Here is a 27,703-nt window from a genome sequence, read left to right as displayed (position 1 = left end):
TTTGGTCTACAAGTAAATACTTTAAACCCTACTTTATCTTGAAGCACCATAGTGTTCTTTCCACATAGCAACCCCATAAATGTGTCCTTCTTGTGGTGACTACTTAAATAGCAAAATCAAGCATCCAAGAAACTTCAGAGAGTGTTTCAGTGACTCTTATTTTGGGGATGGGGAGAGGGAATGGAAATCACGACTTTGGGGTTCTATTTGTCCACACTGCAGAAGAAACCAAGCTAACATGTCAGTACATTAACTGAAGAGATCTTTTTGGTACAAGTCTATGGACTAGATTTGTCTAAGCAGCTTTATTTATTCATGCAGCTTTGCAGTTTTTACAGTACCATGATGTGAAGTGTGTCTTATTTAAGTGATTTGCCATCCTCTAATTTGACTCTTACATAGTCATTTTAATCTCAAGGTGCTTTTATCTTCAAAAAAGACAGGATTAATTAATAAAACAGCATTTTATTAAAAATTATGTATACTGGTGTCAGCATAAATTAAACACTAATAAATTGTAATTCTTGAGGTTAAACTGTTGAAAGATACCCTAGAGGCTTGGAAGAAGGAGGTGGAGAAGAAGCCACCTACCATGTCAATAGATGATGCTTATGAAGTTCTTAACCTACCCAGAGGACAAGGCCAGTAAGTTGTCTTCAGGATTTAAAGTTGTATAATTACTTCTATATAAATTCCATGCACTAAACAAACTGAAGTTTCTTGTCTCTGTACTTGAGTTATTGGTACCAGCTCAGTCATGTGTAGCACCTTCTTTCACAGTGGAGGATTGATTTGCTAAAAAGAAGCAAAGCTTGGAAATACAATTCCAGTGTTAGAGAAGACAGTTGTTAAAGTGTTTAGATAAGCTGAAAGTGGAGGAAAGAATGCTTTGAGCTTTGCTCTTTTAAAGGACAAGCTTTAGATTCAACCATAGTGAGAAAAGAATATAGCAGAACTTGAATGTGTTCAAAGAAGCTTTTTTCTGTAATCATCCTTCTCCCTCCCCCATATTTCCCTTTTTCTCAGTGATTATATCCTTAGAATTTCTTGTGTCCTGTCTTGCCACTGGTTTCTGACTTCAGATCCCTAGAAGTGAACCAACAGCAGTTTGTGTTTATCCTTCAAGAACAGTACATTTACTGCAAATGATGAAATACTAACTTTTAACACTTGTAGCTCATTTAGATTCTTCATTTAAAATATTGAGGGACTTTGAGTGCCTTCTGGTTAGTATATTAGGTACAAGATCTATTAAAATACTTTCAGTCTCTAAAACTCCTTCCTATTGTGAATACCTGATCACCCCTGATTCAGTGTAAGATGACGAAGCAGGGTTTTAAAAAGGAAGTAGGAGAGCTCTGTAGTTTTCACTCAATTGCAGTTACTGTTAGTAGTGTTGGCAGAACCCCAGGCTGGTTTTGCTGTGGGTTTTTTTGTTGTTGTTTTTTGTTATTAAATGTAATTGATGGAACTTGTTTTATTGTAGAAATGATGAAAGCAAGATCAGGAAAGCTTATTTCAGGCTGGCTCAAAAATATCACCCAGACAAGAATCCAGAAGGCAGGGTATGTACAGCACAAATTTATGGTGTTAACAAAATGGGGACATACTCAGCTATTATGTATATTAAGAATTTTGAAATGCACACTTAAATTGTCTTTTTTCCTTTTAAAAGCTATGCCCTAGGTAAATGCTAAAATACAGATTAATGCTACAGATGAATAACTGAAATAATCTCATTCAAGGTTTTAGAATTTCTACAGTAAACTGTTATAGTCAGATCAGACTCACATCTCAGAAGTTGTCTTGTTTAGAGAGTTACAAGGACCTAAGTAAGCTATTTGTTCCTTTTCAGAGACTAACTGCATCCTCTGCCCATTCTCACAATCCAGCTATACTTACTGCTTTTGTCATAGTATGATTTACTTGAAGTCTTTTGCCTAGGGCAGGGTTCAGGAGACAAAAGAAAACTGATCTATGAACCAGTGTTGTTTGCAGTGTTTCCTGAAGTGCAGTGAGGCACCAAAGCTAGTGCTGTCACTAATAACCTGAAATGCTCTATTTAAATTTATTTAAATGCTCTATTTATTTATCTACTTAAACTGATGCTCCAGTAATTTAGAGGGTTCTAGAGGATTCTTAACAACACTTACAGGCTGTTTATCCTTATTTGCAGGACATGTTTGAAAAAGTTAATAAAGCATACGAGTTTCTATGCACAAAGTCTGCCAAGGTGATAGATGGGCCAGATCCAGAAAACATAATTTTGATCTTGAAAACTCAAAGCATCCTCTTCAACAGGCATAAGGAAGGTAAGCATGCTGTCTCAGTGTTTTATGTTAATTTCTTTAGTGTTCATTTTGGTCAGCTTTAATCTCCTCTCTTCTTGAGTCTCTGCTCTGTTGATCTGGTTTCTGACTTGTCGCAGCATTGTGTAGCTATGGTATAGGGCTTCAAAATAGGACTTTTTCTTCCATGAAATAAATTAATCTGCAGTAAGACTTAATTCAAAACAGCATGAATATCTCTTTGAAGTGCTCTGCTCCAGCACTAATCAGTTTGAATCTTCCTCCATATGGAATTCCATCTATGCAGAAAAATCCGCTAGTACTCAGTCACCCAGATGCTGATTATACATGGGATTACACTCACTTGCCTATTAACAGTGAGCCATTCTTGCATAAATTCTGACCAGTGTTAAGAGTCCTCAGGTGAGTGTGCTGCAACACAACCTCTCTCACTGCTCAGCTGGGAAAGAGGGATAGCTGGAGCACCCTAACCCTTGGCTCCAGCTACAGTCTCAGGCTTCCACCATGTCCAAGTCTTGCAGAGCCAGCAGTGTTCTGCTGTGTGTTACATTATAATGGTAAACCAAGAATCTCATGTGCAGTCATAGTCCTGTCAGTTATGTGGAGCTAGGGACAGTATTGGTATAGATTTAAACATGTTGGCTCCATATGAAAAATGAAATTATTCTTTAGCACTGCTGAACTCTACAGGAATAAAAAATGCAATTTAAAACTTAAAATTGTTGTGTCAAACTGGACAAGGTCCTTATAGGCTTGTTAGTCAATCCTGGCCTAAGACACACAGACCAAGCTATACTTGTGTTTCTCTGGAGAGAGACAATCATCACTGGCAAGTCTCTGAGCTAGGGGGTGTACTGAATTGGAGATAAGCCTTTTTGATCTTAAATGAGTTCTTCCTGTGAAGCTCTGTTGGCTTTAAGCATGAACAGTTCTATGTGATAGATTTTGTGGACTGTTCCATCTTGTTCTGGATTCCCCAGGTGTTGGCTTCCTTTCCTAATCCTTATATATCTGATATATCTTCCACCAGTAATTTTGTGATGGCTTAAATTATTTAGACTCTGCATATACATAAACTTGGACTTTTTTTCCTCTTTCAGATTTGAAACCTTACAAGTATGCGGGCTATCCTATGCTGATAAAGACCATTACCATTGAAACATCAGATGACCTTTTGTTTTCCAAAGAATCTCCACTGTTGCCTGCTGCTACAGAACTTGCTTTTCATACTGTCAGTTGTTCAGCATTAAATGCAGAAGAACTGAGGAGAGAAAGTGGAATTGAGGTAAATCTAAAGAAATGTGTTGAAGTGCATGCTTTTAGTGTAACTTTTCTGTAGCTAGAAAGCTTAGATCCTCAATGCCTGGGAAATCAGATGTAATTGTGAATCACTTTTGGTTTTGAGACACCTGTTAATCTAAACATCTCAGATGTTCTTGATACAGTAGGAGAAACATCTTGCACAGTATACTCTTTTCTCGACCTGGGCTTGTCTAGTGAACTGTGGATAAGCAAGGTACATACGAAGTTTCTCTACTCCTTTACAGAACTGCTGCATTTTTTATGTGAAAGAATAGATAAATGTGAACAAGTCTTGAGCAGAAAGCCTTTTCATTGTACATATTGCCATATTAGAGCCATCTAGGTTGGAAAAGATGTTGTAGATCACTGAGTCCAGTCACTGATCCCAACACTGACAAGTCCCACTAAATCATGTCTCCATGCCTTTTTAAATACCTTCAGGGCTGGCAACTCAGCCACTTGCCTTGGCAGCCTGTTCCAGTGCTTGACCACCCTTTCAGTGAAGAAATTTCTCCTAATATCCAATCTAAGTCTTTCCTGGCATAACATGAGGCCACTTCCTCTTGTCCTGTCTCTTGTTACTTGGGAGAAGAGACCGATCCCCACCTAGGTACACCCTCCTTTCAGGTGCTTGTAGAGAGTAATAAGCTCTCTCCATAGCTTTCTTTTCTCAAGACTAAACAATTCCTACTGTCTCAGCAGCTGCTTCTTGTCAGATCTGTACTCCAGAATCTTCCCCAGCTCTGTTGCCCTTCTCTGGAGATGCTCCAGCTCAATGTCTTCCTTGCAGAGAGAGGCCCAAAAAGGAACACAGCATTCAAGGTGCAGCCTCACCAGTGCTGAGTACAGTGGGACAGTCACTGCCCTGGTCCTGCTGGCCACGCTGTTGCTGAGCCTAGGATGCCATTGTCCTTCTTGGCCTCCTGGGCACACCCTGGCTCACGTTCAGTGGCCGTTGAGCAGCACCCCCAGGTCCTTTTCTGCCAGGCAGCTTCCCAGCCACTCTGCCCCCAGCCTGTAGTACTGCATGGGGTTGTTGTGACCCAAGTGCAGAATCTGGCACTTCACCTTGTTGAAACTCATACAGTTGGCCTTGGCCCATTGGTCCAGCCTGTCCAGATCCCTCTGTAGAGCCTTCCTGCCCTCCAGGAGATCCACACTCCCACACAACTTAGTGTCATCTGCACACTGGCTGAGGTATTAGCTCACATGTGAGAAGATTGTCAGCTCTTAAAGCATCAAAGGGTGTTACTAGCGCTTGCAAGGAATTTTGCACTACAAACCATTTATGCTAGCAGCAGACTTCTGTCAGATGTTTACCTTCCGACATTAAAAATTACTTTACCAGCTAACGGTTTGGTTTTGCTGGCTTTTACCCCTTTCTGTTGTGACTGAACTTGTGCATCATCCAATCCTCACAGGTATTGCAAGAGGCATTTAATCGTTGTGTGGCAGTCTTGACTCGTTCTAGCAAGCCAGATGATATGTCTGTACAGGTGAGTTTAAAGCAGCTGCTTTAACTGAGTGTATTGTCTTCTCAGAAGACTACATGGTGTATGGATATGTACAATATGATAATAAACACAAATGTGTGTGTATATATAATAAAAACATTTATCTAGTATTGTATATATTAAAAATACAATTGTAAACATGCATTTTTCCTCCACTTGGAACCAATAAAATATTGTGTTTTGTAGGTATGTGGATACATTAGTAAGTGTTACAGTGTAGCAGCTCAGTTTGAGGAATGCAGAGAAAAGATTACAGAAATGCCTAACATAATTAAGGACCTCTGTAGACTACTGTATTATGGCAAGGTGAGTGCTCCTTTTCTTTGTCCAAATGGGTGTTTAAATATTATGGGGAATATTCTGCTTATAGGGTAGATAAGAGTCATAGAATCACAGAATGGTTTGTGTTGGAAGAGACCTTAAGTTCATCTAATTCCAAATCCCCTGCCATGGGCAGGGACACATTTCACTAGACCAGGTTGCCTAGACCTGCATCCAACCTGACCTTCAAGACTTACAGTGATGAAGCATCCACAGTTTCTCTGGGCAGCCTGTTTCAGTGCCTCACCACTCTCACAGTAAAGAATACTTCCTAGTATCTGATTTAAACCTACACTCTCTGTTTGAAGCTTTTTCCCCTTGTCCTGTCACTCCAAATTGTTGTAAATAGTCACTCCCCTTTTGTGCAGGCTCCCTTCAGGTACTTGAGGGCCACAGTTAGGTCACCTTAGAGCCTTCTCTTCTCCAGGCTGAACAAACCAAATTCTTTTGGTCTTTCCTCATAGTTCTAATTGACTAGTTAAACCCTTCTGTAAGATCCCAGCAAATCATGAGGTACAGAGCTCAACTGCCTGGTTTCAACACTTGTTTGAATCCATTGAAACTGTAGATTTAAACTGCAACCACTCTAAACATTCAGCTACTTTTGCCTTTTAACTGACACATCAGGCAGCTTGGCTTACTGTACTAAATCAGCAGATAAAATTGCTACAACTGGACCCTGCATAAGCAGATAACTTCTTGAATACTGTTCCCAGAGTTTATGCTGACTGTAGTCTTTCTTGCCATTTACCTCTTTTGAACTTGCCCCCTGTTATAAAAATGCTGAATTTTGTCTGAATTAAGAAAAGAAAGCTTGTCTTCAACTTTTCATGTGGGTTGTGGGGAAACAGGAGACTAAAACCGGATTCTAGTAATTGATTGTATATGCCTGTGTGTTCTTTAGACCCTGCAGGACACATGTATTGCTGTAAAAAACTCACCTGGGAATCTCTGCCACAGTTCACCAATGCTTCTTTCTAATCATACGAAATAACTATTCAAGTACTCTTCCCCTTGAAAGGTGCTGGCTAATTAGCCATGTTGTTCATTACCAAATACTTCAGCTGCAGAAATTATGTCTACTTCAGTTTTCATCTCTGGCCTGCTGAGATAGTACTGCAGAATTAGCAAGTTTTGGCTTTTAAATCTTTGGTACAGAAACCAGTTGGCATTCTTTGGTTACAGGTATTAAGGCAGACTTCTTTTTTCTCCCCTCAGACCATACCACGAGTAGCTGCTTTAGGAGTAGAATGTGTCAGCTCCTTTGCCTTAGATTACTGGCTACAAACACATTTGTTCCAAGCTGGAGTTCTGTGGTACTTACTGGGTTACCTCTTCAATTATGACTATACGCTGGAGGAGAGCGGGATTCAGAAAAGTGAAGATTCAAACCACCAGGTAATTTTGCCAAGGTGCTTTCAGCAACCAGTGGCTGTTGTTTTCCATCTCTTACTAGGAGTTAATTTACTTACCAAGAATAAGTGTATTCAAGTGTTTGTTAAAATCATTGAATTGCATGAAGAGTAACATTAACAGAGAGTTTTGGTAGGGAATTTTTGTATAGTGATGAATACTCTGAGGTTTTTTTGGTTTTTTAAAGTGTTCAACTGTTAAAGCTGCCAAAACCCATAGTTTCTAATGGACTTCATGCAAGACACTTTTAATCTATAGCAAGCAGTATAAAAGTAAGTTTTTGAGACGAGAAGAAGGCTCTAGGTTTTCTCAAATGGCCTCTGTATTTTTCAGGAGGTAGCAAATTGCCTTGCTAAACTCAGTCTCCTGGCCCTGAGTCGCCTTGGAGGATATCTTTCTGATGAACAAGCTACTCCTGAAAACCCAACAATCAGGAAAAGCTTGGCTGGAATGTTGACACCCTACATTGCAAGAAAACTTGCTGTGGTCAGTCCTACCGAGGTAAGCATCTGCTGGCCAAAACTTTCTCTAGTGATTTATGAAAGGAATAGCTGGTCACTTCTAAAACATTCAACTTTCTTAGACCAATTAACAGCAATATGATTTTTATTTGCAGCTGAGGTAACTGCAGGGGAAAACTGGTTCAGCCTCAGACACTATGGACAGGAACAGTGCTTCCTAGAATAATATTTGCAAAACAAATACAAGAACAAAAAAGTGGAGTTAATTGTTCAAGGCTTTAGGATATAATGATGATGGGGAGCAAAGTTTTAACTTAACTCTTTAAAAGTGGTGCCAAGAAAGCCGTCTGTAAACAGATAGTGCAGGTAGTTGCTGCTCACTGTCAAAAGTGGATGGAGAATCTGAAGTGTGTCTCAGAGCAGAATAAAGAGAAAACTAAAATGTAGGTTGTACTTTACCTCATAACTTGCACATACTGTTTTTCTGGTATGTTTTTCCAATATGGTAAATTTTACACTTTAAACTTGCTTCTGTAATTAGTCTAGCTGTTAATGAGATTGGATTGACTGATACCATGAAACATGCTGATTAATGTGCATAATGATCCAAAAATGTTGCAAATGTAAATTGCAGCATCATGTAAATTCCTTTTCTTAGACTCTGAAGATGCTTAACAGTAACACAGAGAACCCCTACTTGATCTGGAACAATGGGACACGAGCTGAATTACTGGAGTTTTTGGAATCGCAGCAAGAAAGCATGATTAAGAGAGTAAGATACTCTTTACTTTAAATCCCAGTACTATTTTTTTAAAAAACTGTTCCGTGTTTTCCTATATCCTCTTGGGATGAAATTGTATGATTAATACAAGTATCCATTGTTGTCTACCCCAAAGTCACTTTCTTCATTCCACAGTTTTTAAAAGAAAACAAAAACCCTATGATTTTGCTTGTTCACTTCATGTAATGTTTCAGTCTGAGCTTCTGACTTGCTGAAGAATTAAGTTTTCTGTTCAAGTATTGCTTATTTCATTATCGGATTATAGCTTTACACTTTCTATAAGATTATTTTCTGTCTGAGCTTGTGCTGCTTATCTCTGCTTAAAGGGTGATTGTGACAAGAGCTATGGATCTGACTTTGTCTTCAGTGACCATGCAAAGGAACTTATTGTGGGAGAGATTTTTGTTAGAGTCTACAATGAGGTCCCTACCTTCCAACTAGAGGTGAGATGTAGCTAAAAATCTTCCCGTTAAAACTAGTGTTTGGAATGCTACTTCTTCCTGTTTATCTATCTGTCAGTACAAACAGAATGGAGAAAATAAAAAAATGTTATGGAAATTTACTTCAAGATCAACATGAGAAAAAACTTCACTGGAGCAGAATAAATTAAAATAACAAATCTGTCATAAGGTGTGGTCTTCAAATATCTTAGTGACTTCTCTCTACAAGCTTGTGATGCAGACACTTGGGCTGATTCAGTATATCCAGGAAGTGGTGATTCTGCCTATTGGCTTTATAATCAGTATATATGGGCAAACACATGCCTGTTGGAGTAGTGGCAGCTTTTTAAATGTATGTTTAGATAGGAATAGGGTTTAATATGATCCAGGTGTTACAGTGATCATAGAGAATTGTTGCCTATCTGGAAGAAAGGAATATGTGAAATGTAGAAGTTGGATACATTTTCTACTATGTACTGTTGCATTACACAGTTAAAAATGCTGTCATCTCTACTTCAAAGCTTCCTAAAGCATTTGCTGCAAGCCTCTTGGATTATGTAGGCTCACAAGCGCAGTACCTTCATACGCTCATGGCAATAACTCAGACTGGGAAAGTGGAGTCCAATCAACACGGAGATCGCTTACGGAGAGTTGAAATGGCCTTGGAGGCTCTGAGAAATGTCATAAAACACAACCCAGGTAGGCTTAAAATTGAACTTCCCCAGTATACTTTTCTGTGGACAGCCTTAAAAACTCAGAACCTCTGTAGTCTTTATCTTTCAGTGAGAAGGAAGCTTTTTTTTGCTTTGCTTAACGTTGTCGGTAAGCCATATGAGCTTGCCGGTTTTTTCCTTACCAGGAGAGCACTGTCAGTAGATGTAGCAAAATTTTGAGTTAAGTTCAAGCTTTATCTGTTTTCATTTCTGAATCATTAGGTTTTAATTGTAATTTGATCCTGCTGTTGCTAGGAAGACTTAAACCTCTTTAAAAAAAACTTTCTGTAATCCTTCAAAGAATCTTCAACTGATTTTTAAGTTTCCTTGTGTCAAAAAATCCTCCTTGAACTGCATACTGTGTGCTAGTAAACATCTAAGTGGCACCCATGTTAGGGCCATAGTAAAGCAAGAGGAGAAGGTGCTCTTCAAAGTTTAATGAGCAGACATCAATGTACAGACTGGAAAAGCCTGAGACAAATGATTATGATGTTATGCTACTTCTAGAAGCAAACCATGTTACTATTGTGGCATCTAATAATAGCCGGTTAGGATGTTCTCAGTGTGTTATAAACCTGAAGGCCAACTGTTTCTGCTGGAGATAGTAATCCTGCTCTGAGCTGGGACATTCTGAAAGGGCAAGTGTATTTGAAGACAATAGGTTTTGATGGTTAATGATAAATAAAATTAAGGAATTTGTTTTAAAATTAAGGAACAGTTGTTTTCTAAGAATGCAAGTAACTAAGTGTAGTCCAAGAACTGCATCAGTTACTTTCCTTAGAGAGGGGAGTTACCTTCTGTTTTTGAAATGTTGTTGACCTGAAATTCTGTGGAAGGTAGATTAACAGAGAGGAGTTGATAATTTTCTAACTCTGTAGCAGCTGCTGTCCTTTATGAACTGTTACAACTACATATAGCTGTGTAGTCTTTAGCACCTCTCTGTATAGTGAAATATGGGAATGGCCCTTCAGTGACTGCTTTGGCTAACATGGAGAGTAACTTACTTGGTCTCTTGCAGGTTCTGAGTGTGAATGCATAGGGCACTTCAAGTTGATATTCTCCCTTCTGCGTGTTCATGGAGCTGGCCTGGTGCAGCAGTTGGCTCTGGAGGTAAAAAGCCCAACCAACCAAAAAACAAACCAATCCCCACAGACTCTCAACCTCCCTGTCTGGATGCTTTACATAATCGCCATAAGCAAACCTGACTGTGTAGCTGTTAGAGTAGCATCTGAAAAATACTAAGAGTGCGGTTCTAAGGTGTCAGCTCCTCCTTGGAGGAGCATGTGATACTTTGTGCCTGTGTCTTTGCATCCTTCTTGCCTGAAGAGACAAAACAATTTGGTGGCAGGAATAACTGTTCTAAATATCAGGTCTATTGGCCCGTGAGTTGGCTGACTTCATCCACTGGGGTTTTTTCTGAAAAGTGTCTGAATAGCTGAAATATAATCAAGTACTGTTTCTGTTCTTTTGCAGGTAGTGAACATAGTAACAAGTAATCAAGAATGTGTTAACAACATTGCTGAGGCAATGGTTCTTGCTAACTTATTGGCACTCCTGCATTCCTTACCTTCAAGTAGGTATTGTAAGATTCTCTATCTTGCAAAGGCAAAGGGTTTCTAAGTCAGAAATTTATAAGAATGCAGCTGGCTGAAATTAGCACTGAGTTTTAGGTTAAAATGGTCTTGTTAGCTTTATAGGATAGAGAGCTGGGTTATGAAGAGAAACTACAGTAAGAACACATATACATTGGAACAAAGCTTTCCTCAGACTTCTCAGCTGTTGCTGTGCTCTATTCCAGTTGCACAGCTATTAATGAGAGCAGTAAAGACAGTACTGCAATACATCCTCAGTGAAATACTGTGTTTCTATGCCCAGTCCTAATAACAATATCTTCAGCTATCAGTTGATAGCTAGGTAAGAAAAGCAAAGCGACCAAACAGATATCACCTTTTTTTTTTTTTAAAGGTGACAAGAAGCAGGATTAGAAATAGTTTTTTAAACAAATGCAAATTTTAGACAATCTCTGTCATCACATAGGCCCTATGATGTGCTAGTAAGTCACTTCTGTCTGATGATTTTAACATTAGATGACTATCATATCCAAAGCTAACAAGGATGGCTTACAAAACTGTTGTGTGTGACCAGTTTTTGGTCTTAAATGTGTGACCTGAAGCATATGAATGGCAGGTACTCTGATTACTTCTGAATTGTGTAGTGTTCCATTGCCTAATTATTTCTGAGAATTTAGCTAATTAGCATCTAAGAAGTTATTCTGTATTAGAATGTGTGATTGATTTGACATTCTTTAACTAATGTACTGTAGCCAGAAATCCCTAAGCTTGTAATTGTTGGAAGCTTTATTGCACTTTTGATACAGGTTTCTGTTAAGAACAGTTACATTTATCTTGGCTTTTTCATTCTGTGTGACACAAAGTTCTTAATGCTCTTTATTTTGACAGGTCGGCAGCTTGTCCTTGAAACTTTGTATGCTTTGACATCTAGCACAAAAATAATTAAAGAGGCCATGGCAAAAGGTACAGTACTACACTGAAAGCAAATGTTTCTGCAGCAATGGACTTAAAGTGAATAGAGTGGCCACTCGCCCATTTCAAATAATCTGTGTTGAATTGGAGAATTTCTACAACTTGTGACCAGAAAGAAAAAAAATTTCAATGTTCCCTATCTCTTTGTTACAGGTGCTTTAATCTACTTACTAGATATGTTTTGCAACTCAACTCATCCACAGGTCCGAGCCCAAACGGCGGAGCTTTTTGCCAAAATGACTGCAGATAAGCTGGTGGGACCAAAGGTAAGAATCTTAACAGCTCATGTTGGAACTCTTTCTTGATATTACCTGTATCTCTCTAAAGATGAGCAAAAAAATCATTTTCTGTATCTAAAATACTCATGTAAGGATCAGTCAGGCTTTTTCAAAATAATTTAACTTTTAATCTGTGAGCAACTTCACAACTATTGCATGTAACTATATAAGCAGTATGTAACTGGTATAAGCAGTTTGGTTTCCATTCATTGTGACTTTAACAGTATTAACAGTAGAGACCTAGATTTCAGTGTCATTGGCTATTACTATTTGAAATGGTGGCACTGTTTTATTTTGTGGTGTTGTGGTCTAGCACTTGACAATTCTAGCATTAAAGATAGTTGGACATTGTGGAGTTTTCTATTTTTGTCAGTTTGTCCTGTCAGTTAGTTTGTCATACGATATACTAAATGTCATTTATGTTCATGCCTTCTAGGTTAGAATCACACTAATGAAATTTTTACCTGGAGTCTTCATGGATGCCATGAGAGACAACCCTGAAGCTGCTGTTCATATCTTTGAGGGAACCCATGAAAATCCAGAATTAATTTGGAATGACAGCTCCAGGGAGAGAGTATCAACAACAGTTCGAGAAATGATGCTTGAGTATGTGGAAACCTTCTGATTCAGTTATGTTTAACTGAAAAACTCTCTTAGTGGCAGTAAACTGGAGTTGCTGTAGAAGAACTGTGAGACAGAGCTCCTCCTGTAAAAAGCAGAACTCTTGTAAGCCAGACTTCAGTGAAAGAAACTTGTTCACTGTGTACTGCACCTGTAAGTTAATGATGCAGGTGTAGTTTGTGCACAGTCCCAGGTATTTGCTCACTGCTGTAGGATTTGGAGGGTTACAGTGGGGGTAGAATGGGGCTTAGAAACAGTGCTTCACAATGATGGAGGGAGACTGAAGTGTCAAGTAGAGAAGACAACTCCTTCATTTACTGCTCATTAAAACTTGCTTTCTTTTTAAAGGCACTTTAAACTTCAGAGGGACAACCCTGACACTAACTGGAAGGTAAAACTATACTGTTTCTGCTTTGAGTGTGTCCAGGGAGGCTGTAGGCAACACCATAATAGGTGCATGTATTGGACTCTAAGAGGCTTTTCTCTTAAAGTACTAACAGGGATTCGCTGCTGTGCTGTAAAATGTAACTTGATTACTGAAAACATAACTGGTTTAATGTTGAATTTATGCTTTTGTTATTACTTGCACCTAGAAATTAGACACTTACTGGTAAAACCACTGTCAGTATACTCTGAATGTTCTGATAGTTCAGGTTACTCTAAAACTCATCAAAAGTCTGCAACAAAGGCGAATACTGGTTTGCTGGAAGAAGTCCTGTCACTACTCTAGCCATTGTAAACTTGCTCTTGGTAAATGTGAAGTAACTTTCATAAGTCACTGGGTCTCAAAAAATAATTAAGAGTCCTTAGCCATTATTCCCTCACATCAGGCACATCAATGAGGTGTTTCAGTATGTAGTGATTCCCAGTACCTTAAAAAAGCTAGACATGACTTCCTCCCAACAGTCCTTTAGTTCAACATTAAACCAGTTTCTCAACGCATCATGATGTCTGTTTTGATCCAGATGAATACTGGAAACTTCCCTAGACTGATGGTGAGAACCTTTCCCTGAAGTGTGCAAGGAAGGAAAGGGCTGTTGTATAATCAGCCTTGTTGCTAGTGCTTCTCTTGAACTAGGGTTTGTCACTGTTGGTAGGTTCAGTTCCTTGTGTTCTTTGAAAGAAAAGTTCACTATAGCGGTACTGCCTGCACTTCACTGTTCTTTCTACTGTCATTTCTTACCTCATGTTCTTTCAAGATGAAGGGTTTATTGTCTTGCACAGCTGTTTTGGAGAATACAGTTAGTGACCCTAACCACTTAGAGACTCTAACAGTTTTAGATCTCTCTAATATCCTTGTCAATAACTTCCACTTTACAATTCAACAGCTGCCTGAAGACTTTGCTGTGGTGTATGGTGAGGCAGAAGGTGAACTTTCAGTGGGGGGAGTCTTCCTCAGGATTTTTATTGCCCAGCCGGCCTGGGTTTTACGGAAACCAAGAGAATTTCTCATTGCACTGTTGGAAAAGTTTACTGAACTACTGGAGAAAAATAACCCCCATGTAAGATGATTTTTTCTGGTTCTGTGCTTTGAATTTATTTAGCATTCTTAAGTCTCTTAGTGTCTGATTTAGATTCTCACACTTTCTTCCCATTATAAATGGTGTTTTCTGTCTGCTTTATGACTCTCTGTAAAAGCATGCTGATATGTTTAGGCAACTTTTGAACATGAGTCAAGGTTTTAAAGTCCCTGAAGCCATAGAATTAGATTCACTTAAGTCTTAGGGACTTATTTTATGCTAGAGATGAGGCTTAACAAGTGAAGTGTCTTTTAATTATTCCAGGACTGACCAACCAAAAAAATGGTACTTGTTCTATACCACCTAAAATTCTTCTGCTCTTGAGACTTCTGTTTCCCTTCTGCAACTCTAACTTCCCACTCATGCTAAATTATGTGGCCTACAGTAGGCTGCAGTTACTGTAATGAGTACAGCAAATGCGATACAGTTTGAAAATTAATTTTTAAACAGTGTCCAGGCAGATTCTGTGTTAGTCTTGCAGGATGGAAACTAACTAGCATGTTGAATAAAACAGGCGTCTTATGAAGATGTGATAGCAGTTTGTAGAGGCATGCAGAATACACAAGGCATGACAAGTGATTCTGCACAGACTGCAGAATACTTTGGGAATTCAGCTGAACATCCATGTTGTCTTCCACCAAACAACTTAGCCAGATACTGGATTCTCAAGATGCTGGAAAGAGTGCTTAGGAATTCCCATGTGATCTGTCTTTGTGCAACTAGTGTATATTTGCCACTATTGGAGCTGATAATCATATTCTTAACTTGTTGTTTTAACAGTTTGAGAGCTAAGTGATATAAAAGCTTTAGGGAAAAAATCTATAACGCAAAGCAAGTGAGAAATGTTGTTGTTATGATGATACTTAAGGCTTTACTGAGTAACACTTTCTGTTGATTTTCAATTTTCTGCAGGGGGAAACATTAGAAACCATTACAACAGCAACTGTGTGCCTGTTCAGTGCCCAGCCTCAGCTAGCTGATCAAGTTCCTCCTCTTGGTCATCTTCACAAGATAATCCAGGCTATGAATCACAAGAACAATGCCATTCCTAAAAGTGCCATTCGTGTCATGCACATATTGTCAGACAATGAGGTACTGAGTCATCCAAGTCCTTGTGGGGAGAAAAGCATAGCTGGAGTTATTTGTATTGTTTAGTAGTGTTCCTAAAAGGGCTTTATTCTAACTATAAATACTGTGTAGCAAGTGAGCAGTGACCTATAGATAATTAATGGAGAATTGCTAGATTAAACAATGAGAAATTTATGGTGTTGGCTGACCATATCTGCAATGACCATTAATCTTGGCATAAAATAAAGTCCTCAGGATGTTTTATCTCTCTACAGCTTTGTGTTAGAGCGATGGCATCACTGGAGACCATTGGCCCTCTCATGAATGGAATGAAAAAGAGATCAGATGTAGTTGGGATAGCCTGTGAAACACTGAATCGAATGTTTCAGAAGGAACAAACTGACTTAGTAGCCCAAGTAAGTAGTACATTTTCAAACTGTAAAAATGTGGTATGTTTAAACTGTTCAACTTAAATGGCACCTGGGAAGCCTCCTGGACACTTAACTAATGTGCTTTTATTGTTGGAAAAGTTTCTTATCTAAAATGTAGACCTGTTCAAGGATGTTACCTGAGCATTGAAGCTTAATGCACAGGGTAGTGTGTCTACTGAGAGAGTGCAGTGACATGTAATGCAACTGAGTTTACACCTAGATAAAGCAGAATTGCTGGACAGTATCTTTGCTTTCTCTTGTTTGTATTCATACAGCTCAGGAAAAATGGACTCATCTTTGGCATTTGTAGTAATAGTTGTTGGCACTTTTGTTTCATACTAATGGTAGTGGTATAAAAAAGATCTCTGTAGAACTTCCTGGTCTGTGTTAAGACAACTCATTTGGGTATGTTTGCAGGCTTTGAAAGCAGATTTGGTCCCTTATCTTCTAAAGCTGCTTGAAGGGGTTGGTCTTGAGAACCTTGAAAGCCCATCTGCAACAAAAGCTCAGATTGTTAAGACTCTGAAATCCATGTCTCGCAGCCTGCAGTATGGGGAACAGGTGAGTACTCACAAGTCTTTATCTGGGGTTTGACACTTGGTAGGTCTAACTTTGAACATCTCTTGTTTAATCTTCTGGCTGTCATGTGCATCATTCTACCTAAAATGTTAACATTCTGCCAACTGCAAAATGATTAGGGCTTGGAATTTCTTAATTTCTTGCTTGTGGAGAAGTCATTGGCTCAATGCATGTGAAGAGCACTAATGAGAATGACAATTTTTATTATTCTTGTTATTATATTAAGTGCAGAAATGTTCTATGAGCTGGTTAGCTTTAACTGACAACTCTTCAGAACTTGTGTTATAAATGTAAATTTCTCCTCTGTTTTTTGAATAAATACATAACTGCAGCAGTATATCTAAGTAAACATGGGTGTATATCTAAGTAAATTTGTCCCAGTAACTGTGCTAGTTCTTAATGCCTTTCTCTTACCCTTTTGTTGAAAGCTTTCTCAAGGGGAGGAAACTTGGAATAGGTCTTTCTTCCTATAGAAAGACCATGTAGTCCCTATCTTGCTCTAGTACAGGAAAAGTCCTCTTCTCCCTCAGCTGTCAGTGACTGGCAAGGGCTGCTTCTAGGGTTGCTTTTCCTTGTCACTTTTCTGGGGAATAAAGGATAAAGTCAAGCTACTAAATAACTTCTTTTGAGCATTGTGTTCAGCTGCACAATTCACATGGAAAAGCAAGTCTCCTTGGAAGTGCACACAAATTCCATATCACAGCCTGAACTACTGCCATGTTCTTTGGTGTAATCCCTTCCGAATGGTTTGGTAATAGAAAATGAGGTATTTTTTGCCTAGAATGCAACAAATGGCACTTGCTCACTGTGTTATCTCTTCAAATACTGTAGGTAAATGAAATTCTGTCCCGTTCTTCTGTGTGGAGTGCCTTCAAGGATCAGAAACACGACTTGTTCATTTCTGATACACAAACATCAGGATACCTCACAGGTTAGCAACTCTTTCCTGTTTTTATCCCAAATTGTACTGAACTGTTGCTTAGTTGTCACAATGAACTCTGGAGTTACTGTTTATCCCCAGGATCTAGTGCCATCAGGTGGTCTGAACATTCAATGCTGTAAAAATACAGTATGTTTTTAGAACACTTGCTAAAAGGTAATCTTCTTGCTGGTTGAGAAGGTATTTCTCTGCACAGTCTTTACTGTACATGCTTAGCAACAGAATCTGGACACTGGCAAGCCTTGCAAGTACTCTGCAGTGATAAAGCAGAGATGTAATTGAAACTGAAGAATGACAGTAGCTTTCCATGCTTTCTCAGGATCAGTCTACTTCAGTTCTAGAACACAAGTTTTTCCACAGTTGAAGGGATGTGTAAACATCCCTTCAGAATCACTCAGACTGTCTGTGTTAGTTTGCTTTGTGAATTAACACAACTTTAGTGTCAGACAGGTAGTTGTACTGTTGGAAGAGTTGGAATGCTAATAGGTTGGAGTTTGAGGCTGTGTTCAGCCAGAATCAGTGGCCTGCCAGGGTGGCCTCACGCCTGTACATGGAGCTTGCAGCATATACTTCACTGCAGCAGTGGCACACCTTGGGTGAGTCCCCTGCTGGTGCCACCAAGATTGAAATGGCACCCCAGAGGCACACCAGCCTCACTGGTGATGAGGAAGAGCATTTTAACTCTGTGTGCACGCTAAGGTTAACAATTGATGGGAACTTCTTTGCATGGTGCAGACATACTCCCAGATCAGTTATGTCACTGCAAATCAAGTCCTGTTTTTCCTTCACTTGAGCAGCACTTGGCAGACACAGAACATCACAGTCCAGAACATCACTATCACATAAAATATTTTCAGATGTAGCAAATAATGACACTGCAGCAAACTGTCTAAAGCAAGACATGATGCAAACTTCTGACTCCTCAGTAGCCTCAACAAACACTTGGTCTTAAAAGCTTTGCCTCACAGGTGAGGTTTTAAAGTCCTTTGTGACAAGCCAGTGTGGACACAGCCATGTGCCACATGGAACTTTCTCATCTAACCCAATATAGGAATATAGGTAAAGCTTCTGAGCATAACTGAAATAATGACATGTAAATCAAATGGCCAAAGTTTTTCTTGCAAGATATTAGCAGGTATTTTGAGAAAATGAAGCAAGAGCCTTTCAAGTCAGGAACTACATCTTCTAGAAGTAGTTGCTTATATTTTGAGAGTAGGTGTTGCAACACTTGATGCATTTTTTCACACAGGAGTCTGTGCTTTGGCTCTGAACAGGAGTTTTCTGGTTTTGTACTGTTTAATGCCAGTCAAAGAACACTGGAACTGATTCAGTTTGTACTGAATTTTCTTGGTATTTCATAAATACTATAAATTTAGTAATAGGAAGAAAATGCTGACTGATTATTGGCCAAGAACTGAGACTACCAGATGTGGTCAGGCTTTGAGACTGGGGGCAATACAGTTTTCCAATTGCCTTAAGGCCCATGCTGCTTTTATATTGCCTAATGTTTAAGTGCTTGCTAATGTAGAATGAAGGTGCTGTACAAATGCAAAGTGTAGATGGAAACCAAACTTTAATCAATCTTTAACCTCTCTTACCTTGTATTCTGCCTTATGTCTTGCTTCAAATTGCTTTGCTATTTGCACTTCCCTTGAAACTTCCCTTGCTTATTTCTCTTCCCTCAGGTGTCTCTTCTCCTTCCCTTCTAACTGGCAGCAGTCCCCTTCACCTGAGAAGTGGGCTTTAGATCTGCTGTGTCAGGCAGCTTGCTAACTTCTGTGTAGCTCTCTAAAGCAGGTAGATACCACCTCGCAGAACGCACGCTGCGCTCGCTGCATTCCGATAACAGATGCATGTCCTAGAGCTGTACAAATGCGTGGTCCCACACTGCCCAACACCGACACACTTGCCTTCCTCGAGCACACAGGATTACTACACTGACAACTGCACTGGCTGGTACTTGCTGGTACTACACAGGAATTCAACTTTGCAACTATGTTAGGAATCCTCCATAATGGAAAACCTTGAGGCACAAGATAACTATGGGGAATTTTTGCACTAGGATGGGTAACTGTGGGTGTGACACTTGGCAGGTTTCACTGATGGGCTGGCAAAGAGAGGTTCCCTCCTGCAGTCAGAGAGCTTTTTATTGCCAGAGGCATTGCTTGCTTTGCTCTCTGCCTTGTAGCAGTGTGGGACTGTTTGCAGGGAGACAAACCATGCTCTGATGTTCTGGCTCTGGGCTGAAGTGTGAGAAAGGAGGGTGGGGCAGGAAGGAATAGTAAATTCCTCCCACTGAGGGAGAACTCAGTGAGGATAGCTTAAAGGGGAAGAGTACAGGACCCAGCAGAACTTAGTATGTTGAATATAGGCATTGTAGGCTGGAGGTCTAAGACCCAAGTCAGTCGCTCTATTGGTGCAGGAACATGTTGTGAGTGATCAGTTTTCTAGTCACAAATATGATAAAAATTACTGTTAAAACACCTCATGCTGCAACCTAAGCTTTTATTGCATGTGTTGAGAGTTTCTATATGACCAAATTTTTAATTCCAGGCTTTGAGGGAGAGGGGCTTTGCCTGCAGTGCAAAACTGATTGCCCCTATAGTAATCAACATGGAAACTTAGTAATGGTGTGAGTCCCGCATCTCCAGTTTGAAATTTGTATCCTAAGAATGCTGTCACTTTATTTCAGCTGAAGGCACAAAATGCTGGGTAGACAAACTTTAGGCAGTTCTGCTTCTTCATGGGGCAGCCCACAGTGCTTTCTGGAACTATGCAGCTGGGAAAAACCTTTACAACACTGAAAAGACACACAAGGAGCCCAGTAGTGGAACATATGCCTGAACTCACTTTGATTTCATGGCAGGGCCTTTCTTTAGCAAAGGAAGGCCATCCCTGCTTTGCTGCTGCTTCCATGATGGATGGTGAGATGGGTAGTGCAGGTGGTTGGGGTTCTTTTTAACTTATGTGGCATATCAGAATAAAATAAAAATGAAAAAGCTGAAAAATGCCCCCCACAAGCTATTCCACTTGGTAGACTAAGAAGCCTTTAGTTTCTAGTGTTCCTAGATTTTAAAGAATTTAAAGAAAAACTTAAATATTCTTGTGTAAGGTATCTGATTGACTTAGATGATGCATATGAGTGTTACCAGAGGGAATAAAATAGAAGGAAAACTAATCACCAGTATTTTTTTTCCTCCTGAAAGGCCCTGGAGTTGCTGGTTACCTCACTGCAGGGACGACATCATCCGTAATGCCCAACGTACCACCCCCGGTAGACAACGAAGTGGGAGATGTCAGCTAAGGACTGGAAATCCTTGTGGAAGAGACAAAGGCAGACTGGCCAGTGACGAGGAACAGCACTTTCCTCCAATACATTGAAGTGAACTTACTGCCTTGCCAGGTGTTTATGACAGTGTTATTCCTTTTTTCTATGACTTTTTTTTTCTCAGAAAAGTCAGTGATTCTAACTACCACACTGTAACACAAGAAAGCACTCTGTGGATCAGCTGAAATGGGTACACAAGAATTTTTTTCTTGTTGTACATAAGCACATTTTGTTCCTTTATATTTGTTTACAAGACTGTGAATCAAACTTTCCTAGTTTTTATATTTTATGAATTAGCATGACTGGAGTTGAGCTACAGTCTAGAGGAATTGGGCTAAAATAACTTTGACCTCACCGACCCCGCTAAAAGGGCATCCCTTCATTTCTCAGTCTGATGTGATCACTCCCATTGAACATGACCTGAAAGGGTTTGTCCCTGCACCAGTTCACTCATGTCCTTAATCATTAACATTATCTTCTTCCTTGGATCAAACAGCATTAGACATTTGTATGTATAACTGGCTTGACCAAATTGACGAAGCTTCAGCAAAAAAACCTTAAAAAGTTGACATGTTATGTAAGAAATTAGTGTAATTGTGAAATGTTCTATACATTATCCAGTATATAAAAACTTTCTATATTGAGTGTACATTATACAGATCATTCATATGTACATAGAATTTTAAAATAAAGGGAATTAAGAGCCTTGTTAATGAGATAAAGGTGGTGTTCTTGTCTAGCTGTTCTTTGAAAGTTCTAATTAGGTGGAACTAATTGGAACGTGGCTGAATATGATCCTGGGCGTTCTTGGTTGAGAAAACACTTTGTGCAGGTTTTGACAGCCTAGAGCAGAACTCCTGAACCACGTGTAGTAGTACAGTGCAGGTGGTTTTGTATTTGAAGTGAATTTCAGCCACTGACCTGCTCACACTCTTAACTTCCTAGAAAACGTTCTTGGCAGAAAGCAAGAGGAAACTAAGGTGGATGTAAATGTAAACAAGAATTACTGCTTTCTCAAAAGATGTTATAATCTTGGTTTTAAGTATAATGAAGTAAGGAACTTCATGGAATGCTTCCAGTTCTAAGTACTCTGCCACTGTACCCCTCAGTGACCACTGCAGCCGCAGCTGGACACCCTTCAAGTGAGCACTTGGCTCTGGGCTCAAGGACAGAACAGGCACAGCCTCATCCTGAAAACAGAGGCAAGCAGAATGTGTTCTTCCTGGGCTCCAGCAGGAAGGAGCTTGGAGGGAGGGGCTTGTCTGTTCATGCAAGCATGAAAAACATAACGTAAACCCTTGTGTCCTTAACTTTTCATTGCCCTTAAGTTACCACCCCTGTGTAAGTTGAAAAGTGATTATCCTAGCTCCAGGAAGTAGAGCTACCAGTGGTGCAGTGTGCTGTGATCTGCCTGGTTCTGTTCCTGCATGGGCAGGTTCTCTTGAAGTAGCTCAGGTCAAAGGGAATTGGAGCAGAACTGAGTAACTCTGACCTTTGAGAACTCCATACAGGTGTATTGGGCATAAATGCCAGAGCCTGTTTTGGTAGCAGCAGAGGCCATGAACTGCACCCTGACACTGCTGCTGCCAGCCAAAACATCAACTCTTTAGGGAGAAAGGTGCCACCTTAGCTTAGGCAGATTCAGGAAAAGGTGGGAGCAGCTGGAACCAGGAGGAGGCTTGTGAGGGTGCACAAAAGGAGGGACAGGAAGAAGGATGCAAAGGAAGACAAAAGGGACATCTGTAAGGGGAAAGGTGGGGAGATCTATTTGGAAAAGCAATGCAGAGTAATAAGCAAGCAGCAGCAGACAATCTGCTACATGTGACACCAGCCTTCTGTGCTGCCCTGAGCCTCACTTGAGGGGAGCTGGGGGTAGGACTGAGCATAGTCTCAGTGCCTACAGGAAAGGAAGGCAGCTGAGAGCTGGGGAGCAGAGAGGGTTGGATTGCAGCTGAGCTTTGGAAAAGAAAAAGCAAGGTACTACCTCCAGTGTTTGTCATTTCACAACATTAGATGTTTAGCCTACCTTGTAATAAATTAAATTTTCTGACTCAAAACTGCTTTGTCTACAATAAAAGGATAAAGGGCTTTGATTCAGCACAAAGAAAGCACTTTAGGCCTGTTAGAAATAGATTTTATTTAGTGTTACAAAGAGCCCAGATAAGTTATTTACATGGCTTCTGCAAATTCTTAAAAAGCAAGCCCATAATTATTAACTGCAATAAGTGAAAATAGTGAGATAATTGCTTCCAGTTAGAATCAAGTTTTTGTATTCATTCAATTTTACCTTGGGATACCATTATTACACTGATACTTTTCCTAATTCTTCCCTCCCTTTGAGAAGGCTTTATGCTGACCTTAGATTTTTGCAGTGAGCTTCTTTGACTGATCAAGGAGTTCCCACCTTGCAATTGTTGAGAGATGAACTTCATCGGGCCCATCTGCTAGGCGCAAGGTGCGTATGGACGCGAACCTGTGTGGGGAGAGCCAAGTTAGGGGTGGGTTCCTGACCTGCCACAGCAGCTACACAGGCTCATGTGGGAGCTCTCAGCACCGCTCTTGCTGCCCTTTTGACACTCCTTGCTTTGAAAAGTCCTGTCACATGGGAGATACTGCAGCAAAATCTTCCTGGCAGGATTGAGAGGGGAGGACTGGGAATTCAGAAGTTTCGCTTCTCCCCAAGGCCATAAGGGATAACATAAAGTTTTAGAAGCACATCCTCTTTACTGCTGATAAGAACTATTTTAGGTCCAGTGCCAGCTTTTATTTTTGTAAGGCTAGTTGAACTATAAAAACAATTGTTTTAAATTTTATAGCTTAAAGGGACACACACTATTATTTCATGCTGAGGTGAAACGGCATGTACTGGTGTTACAAGTTTTTGTAAAAGAAATGCTTAGAATCTACAGGAGATCTCCCTTTACTCACATGAAGGCCAAAGGAAAATCCTGGGAAACTCCAGCTCCACCACACACTTGAACTGCACAGTCAATCACTTTAAGCACAGCTCGTGGAACAACCACTTTGGTCATGGCTACCTGTAGTTAGAAGAACTCACATTATCAGTAACAATTCATGAGCAAGTGAAAATATTTACCCAACACTTCTGTTGAATATTGGTATCTCTGAGTACATTCCTTCCCCTTGGGGTTGGATGAGAGCTCTGCTCTTCCCGTTCCCTGGCTACGGTAAAACTGTTTCCAGTCACCCAAAAATATGCTACTGTGTTGAGACAAGCAAGCAATGCTTTAACAGATTCAGCTCTGTTTCAGACAGAGATCACACCCCTGATCTTCTGACAATTAAAAGCATATCTTAAAGCTGTTTTCAACATGGAGTTAAACTCTACACTTAGAATAATAATGTTTAACAATATGTTCTACCTTGTTATTTTAGCCAGCTGAATGCACAGGCATTGCATCCACCAAGTCCTAGCTACCAAAACATAAAATTTACCTCTTTCCTTGCTCTTCTGTTGCCCAACATGTCAATCTTGCGGGCTGTTTGTAGCGTGAGCAGGCGAGCCTGTTCTATGCTAAGGCGGCATTCTGCAATCCAGTGGGCAACAACTTCCTGCAGAATCCAAAGCCAACATCAGTTAATGCCTCTGAGCACACGTGGAGCTGCCCCTCTTCCTCAGCATGTGCACATTCAGTCACCCTACAACATATCTAATATGAGGCATAATAATAAAAACACTTGACTAACAGAAATACTAAAGACTGAGCCATTCTTCTCCTTCCAGGAAACAAGAAAAATGGAAAACCTGTGGATTCTGCCACCTGATCAGACCCCACTGCATGCTGGCCATTTTCCTGAAGCTCTTTCATGCCTGCTTTTTCCTCCCTGCTTTCCTTTATCTCTTACCAATCCTCACAACCTTCTCTCCATATAATAAGACCCCATATACAAAAGCAGGGGGGGAAAGGGGAGAGGAATTCCTTGTTTTGCTTAAACTGGTGATGGGTGGTGTATGACACATAGAGGCTAACAGCTGCAGGGTGGTGCCTGCTGCCTCTGACTGATGATAAATTAGTAACTCTTTGGATCCAAAACGAAGTTAGGATTTTGGCAGCCCTTCCCTGCTCTTCTTGGCTAACGCCCCCCTGCAGCCAACATACCACAGGAGAAACAAATGTCTGATGCTTGTCAGTGCAAAAACTGTTTGGAGTCTAAGCCAGCCTCAGATGCACTTCTAGAGCTGTGGCTTTTGTAGGATACACAAGCAAATGTGCAGCACTTGCTTCAGTGCAGTCTAGAAGCTCAGCCTGGCTGGTGCCAGCAAAGGTGATCTGAACCTAGGTGGGCTGTTCAGTTCTCTTCAGTCAACAGCTCCTGGGGACAGAAATGATGTCCTGGGTGGGGACAGGCACTGGTACTCAAGGAAGCTGCCACCCTCACCTTGTCCTTAGCCATCCTCACTGTGAAGAACCTGCATGGGCTGTGCAGTTGCCTCCAGGTCAGGCCTGTGGCTTCATCAAACATCACTGTTACTTCAACAAGCTTCTGAGAACCAGAGTGTGCCTCATGCACCTCTTACTCATTGCAGGTTATGGTGGTGAACGGAAGTTGGACAATTACGTGACTGGAAAATAGATATGTAAAGTTGCTCCCTCTGGATCTGCACGAACAATTTGATGCAATCTGTGCCAGATGCTAATTCAATTTCCTCTTTCCATCGCTTTTACTTGTTTTTTCCAATAAAGCCATCCTAGCTGTTGGGTAAGATTAAGGAACACTTGAAACGTGACAGGCCAACTACCAATGGCTGTTGGTTCCTATATAAAGCAGACTATCATACTTTTGTTGTTTCAGCAAGCTCTTGCTCATTAAACAGTATTTTAATCCTGAGCAAGATAAGGGCAAGGATGTCCAACCTGCCCTTGATGTGGTCTGTATTTTCATAAACAACTACAAATATTTGATCAAAGAAGTAAAATTTTCAGTGAAGTGTAGATCCCTGAGTGTCTCCAGTGGTTGTGAACGGAGACAGCCAGGTGACAGAATGGATACACAAAAATGATGAATTCAGATTATAACTACAGAAACATAAACTGCATGCCTGAAAAAATACCCGTCCAAATTGATCAGGAAAAGAGAGAACAACACACAGTGACAAAATCCCTATTTAAATCCAGCAAAGGATATCCAATTCATTGCTCATTGCAAGGGAAAGAAAAAAAAAAAAGATGTTGTAGATTATGTTGAAAAATGGGAGCCTTGCAATATGTTTTGGTTTTTTCCCTTTGCCACCCAAAGCTTTATGAATAGGAATTCAAGGTTAGGGCACAGCTGTTGCCATGTCCATTATCAGAGCCACAAGGCTGTGTGTGGGCAAAGCAAAGGTCAATGTGTGGAGTGTGTGAACCGAGCCAGAGAGGGAAGGTGCTTACGTGCTGATAGAGTTTCTTGCCGAAGGTCTCGCGCTGAGCCGCGCGCTGGCACAGGATCTCCAGAGCAGCCTCGGCCGCTCCGAGGGACCGCATGCAGTGATGGATCCGGCCTGGCCCCAGCCGGCCCTGGGCTATCTCAAACCCCCTGCCCTCACCTGGTTGGAAAGAAAAGCAGGCACTGCAGACTCCATGATTCCCTCTTGAAAGGGTCCAAGTCTCCAAGCAGAAGTGGCCCCATAGCAAAATAAAAGTAGAGGCGAAATAGAAGAAATCAGGATCTATACTAAGCGAGAGAAGTAGAGCAGAGTTCCCCCTGCAGGGGGTCACAGTGCTGGCCTGCTTGTTACTTCTTTTTCATTTCTGCCAAGTAACAGCCATGGACTGCAGCAGAACATTCTTTCTAAAAGTCTGAAAAGTCTACAAGAGCTGCTTTTGTGGGAAGAACACCACTAACAGACTTTGCTGTGCTCTACTTCAGGGCAAAGATATTTGCATGCCAGCTAGAGCTGCCCTGCTTCCTTCTGCTCTAAAGTAAGGTACATTCAAGCAGCAGGTAGGCTGCTAAAGGAAGAGGGGGCTCCCTCAACTGATCAGAGCTGTTTAAAATAACTTACGGTAATTCATGACAGAAACCACTGTCTAATAAAGCTTGGTTCATTGCTGTATGTATTAAAAAGAAATCAGTGCTGAAACTCACCCAGTATTATATTGGAGACAGGTACTCGCACATCATTGAAGTGTATCTCAAAATGTCCTCCGTGGATCTCATCTACAGAGACAAAAAACACATCAGCAGGCTAAAACAAAGGGGGATAAAAATACTGGCCACCAATGCCTAACCTTTTTTCTATATATCTATTTTACTGATTTATTCCACATACAATATTATTAGCATAACTGCAACTTCTGAGCCTGCTAATAAATTAATACACTGATTAATATAGCTGATAATGTGATCACCTACCCATGTAGCCAAACACTGAGAGAGGTCTTATCAGCTTCAGTCCTGGGGTGTCCATGGGAACAAGAATCATACTGTGCTGCTTGTACCTGATCAAGACAAAAAGCACAGTTAAATCTGAGCCTCCCTTCTGTCTGCCTCTTCCGCTTTTTTTATTTTCCCTCCCCAATTTAGGACTCACATAAAGCCAGTGCTGAGGTTTACCTGTACCACCTGCACCATCCTGTCCACACAGTGTGGCTTCAACACTTCTTAAGCCACCAGTCAACAAGGGAAAATGTATTAGTGGCATCTAATGCACCATGACTGAGAAACTCCTGGTGCTGTCAATTCTGTGCACACAGTTCTGTATCACCCAGTCAGTTCTTCCCCCTCTACCCTTCTGTTTTGTTCTCAAAGCCAGTTTATCAGAATCATCATCTTGGCCTGCCTACAGTTTAGGAAAGAGAAATCCATCCCCCAGTTTACATTCCTTCAGAATATTTAAGGTCAGCTGTTAGTCACACAGAACTGGAGGTGATGCCCCAGGTCTCTGAATGCAGCCTCAAGTTCTAGCAAGTGGAGTGTCACATAATCCCCTCCATTAACTTCTCTTCAGCTTCTGAGAGCTAAACAGATGCCACTATCTGTACAACTTCCAGGCAAACCTTCCTGAGTGTTGTGTGCAAGTTACTGATTGCTTCTGGTGGAACCTAGCCAAACCAAAAAACTTCAGATTATCCATGGGATTTAGGCTAAAATTCTCCTTAGATAAATGTCACAATTCTTTTGCATTACAAGCTGTGTG

The 27,703-nt window shown here is 40.5% G+C and overlaps 2 protein-coding genes across 13 annotated transcripts in view; one reads left to right on the top strand and one right to left on the bottom strand.

Moving 5' to 3' along the window:
• Positions 1–21,284, top strand: part of DNAJC13 (DnaJ heat shock protein family (Hsp40) member C13) — a 57,395-nt gene extending 36,111 nt beyond the window's left edge. For 5 of the 8 annotated variants that reach the window (XM_023919333.2, XM_023919332.2, XM_086849273.1 and 2 more), the window contains 23 exons: positions 530–645; positions 1,487–1,565; positions 2,177–2,312; positions 3,410–3,594; positions 5,033–5,107; positions 5,312–5,431; positions 6,665–6,844; positions 7,193–7,360; positions 7,979–8,092; positions 8,428–8,544; positions 9,063–9,240; positions 10,273–10,364; positions 10,728–10,827; positions 11,714–11,788; positions 11,951–12,063; positions 12,512–12,681; positions 13,045–13,087; positions 14,025–14,198; positions 15,129–15,308; positions 15,560–15,700; positions 16,133–16,276; positions 17,126–17,225; positions 20,441–21,284. In XM_023919333.2, coding sequence (XP_023775101.1) covers positions 530–645; positions 1,487–1,565; positions 2,177–2,312; positions 3,410–3,594; positions 5,033–5,107; positions 5,312–5,431; positions 6,665–6,844; positions 7,193–7,360; positions 7,979–8,092; positions 8,428–8,544; positions 9,063–9,240; positions 10,273–10,364; positions 10,728–10,827; positions 11,714–11,788; positions 11,951–12,063; positions 12,512–12,681; positions 13,045–13,087; positions 14,025–14,198; positions 15,129–15,308; positions 15,560–15,700; positions 16,133–16,276; positions 17,126–17,225; positions 20,441–20,538 — 2,898 coding nt within the window. In that variant the 3' untranslated portion in view covers positions 20,539–21,284. Of the gene's footprint in view, positions 1–529; positions 646–1,486; positions 1,566–2,176; positions 2,313–3,409; positions 3,595–5,032; positions 5,108–5,311; positions 5,432–6,664; positions 6,845–7,192; positions 7,361–7,978; positions 8,093–8,427; positions 8,545–9,062; positions 9,241–10,272; positions 10,365–10,727; positions 10,828–11,713; positions 11,789–11,950; positions 12,064–12,511; positions 12,682–13,044; positions 13,088–14,024; positions 14,199–15,128; positions 15,309–15,559; positions 15,701–16,132; positions 16,277–17,125; positions 17,226–18,919; positions 19,032–20,440 lie in introns of all 8 variants that reach the window. The other 3 variants (XR_015275861.1, XR_002861150.2, XR_015275862.1) reach the window with 1 other exon arrangement.
• Positions 21,285–22,674: 1,390 nt separating this feature from the next.
• ACAD11 (acyl-CoA dehydrogenase family member 11) overlaps positions 22,675–27,703 on the bottom strand; it is a 29,122-nt gene continuing 24,093 nt past the window's right edge. The window contains exons 15-20 of one of the 5 annotated variants that reach the window (XR_015275863.1): positions 26,920–27,005; positions 26,653–26,724; positions 24,964–26,110; positions 24,019–24,135; positions 23,491–23,600; positions 22,675–23,035 (exon numbers count right to left, since the gene is read on the bottom strand). Coding sequence is in view for 1 of the 5 variants with exons in the window: in XM_023919335.2 (XP_023775103.2) it covers positions 22,921–23,035; positions 23,491–23,600; positions 24,019–24,135; positions 25,956–26,110; positions 26,653–26,724; positions 26,920–27,005 (655 nt within the window). In the remaining 4 variants the exon portion in view is untranslated. Of the gene's footprint in view, positions 23,036–23,490; positions 23,601–24,018; positions 24,136–24,963; positions 26,172–26,652; positions 26,725–26,919; positions 27,006–27,703 lie in introns of all 5 variants that reach the window. The other 4 variants (XR_015275865.1, XR_015275864.1, XR_002861152.2 and 1 more) reach the window with 4 other exon arrangements.

Source organism: Cyanistes caeruleus, chromosome 1, assembly GCF_971803275.1.
Source record: "Cyanistes caeruleus chromosome 1, bCyaCae1.hap1.1, whole genome shotgun sequence".
Lineage (NCBI taxonomy): Eukaryota > Metazoa > Chordata > Aves > Passeriformes > Paridae > Cyanistes > Cyanistes caeruleus.
The sequence above is the reverse complement of the archived record's forward strand: the minus strand, read 5'-3'. Positions and strand labels throughout refer to the sequence as shown.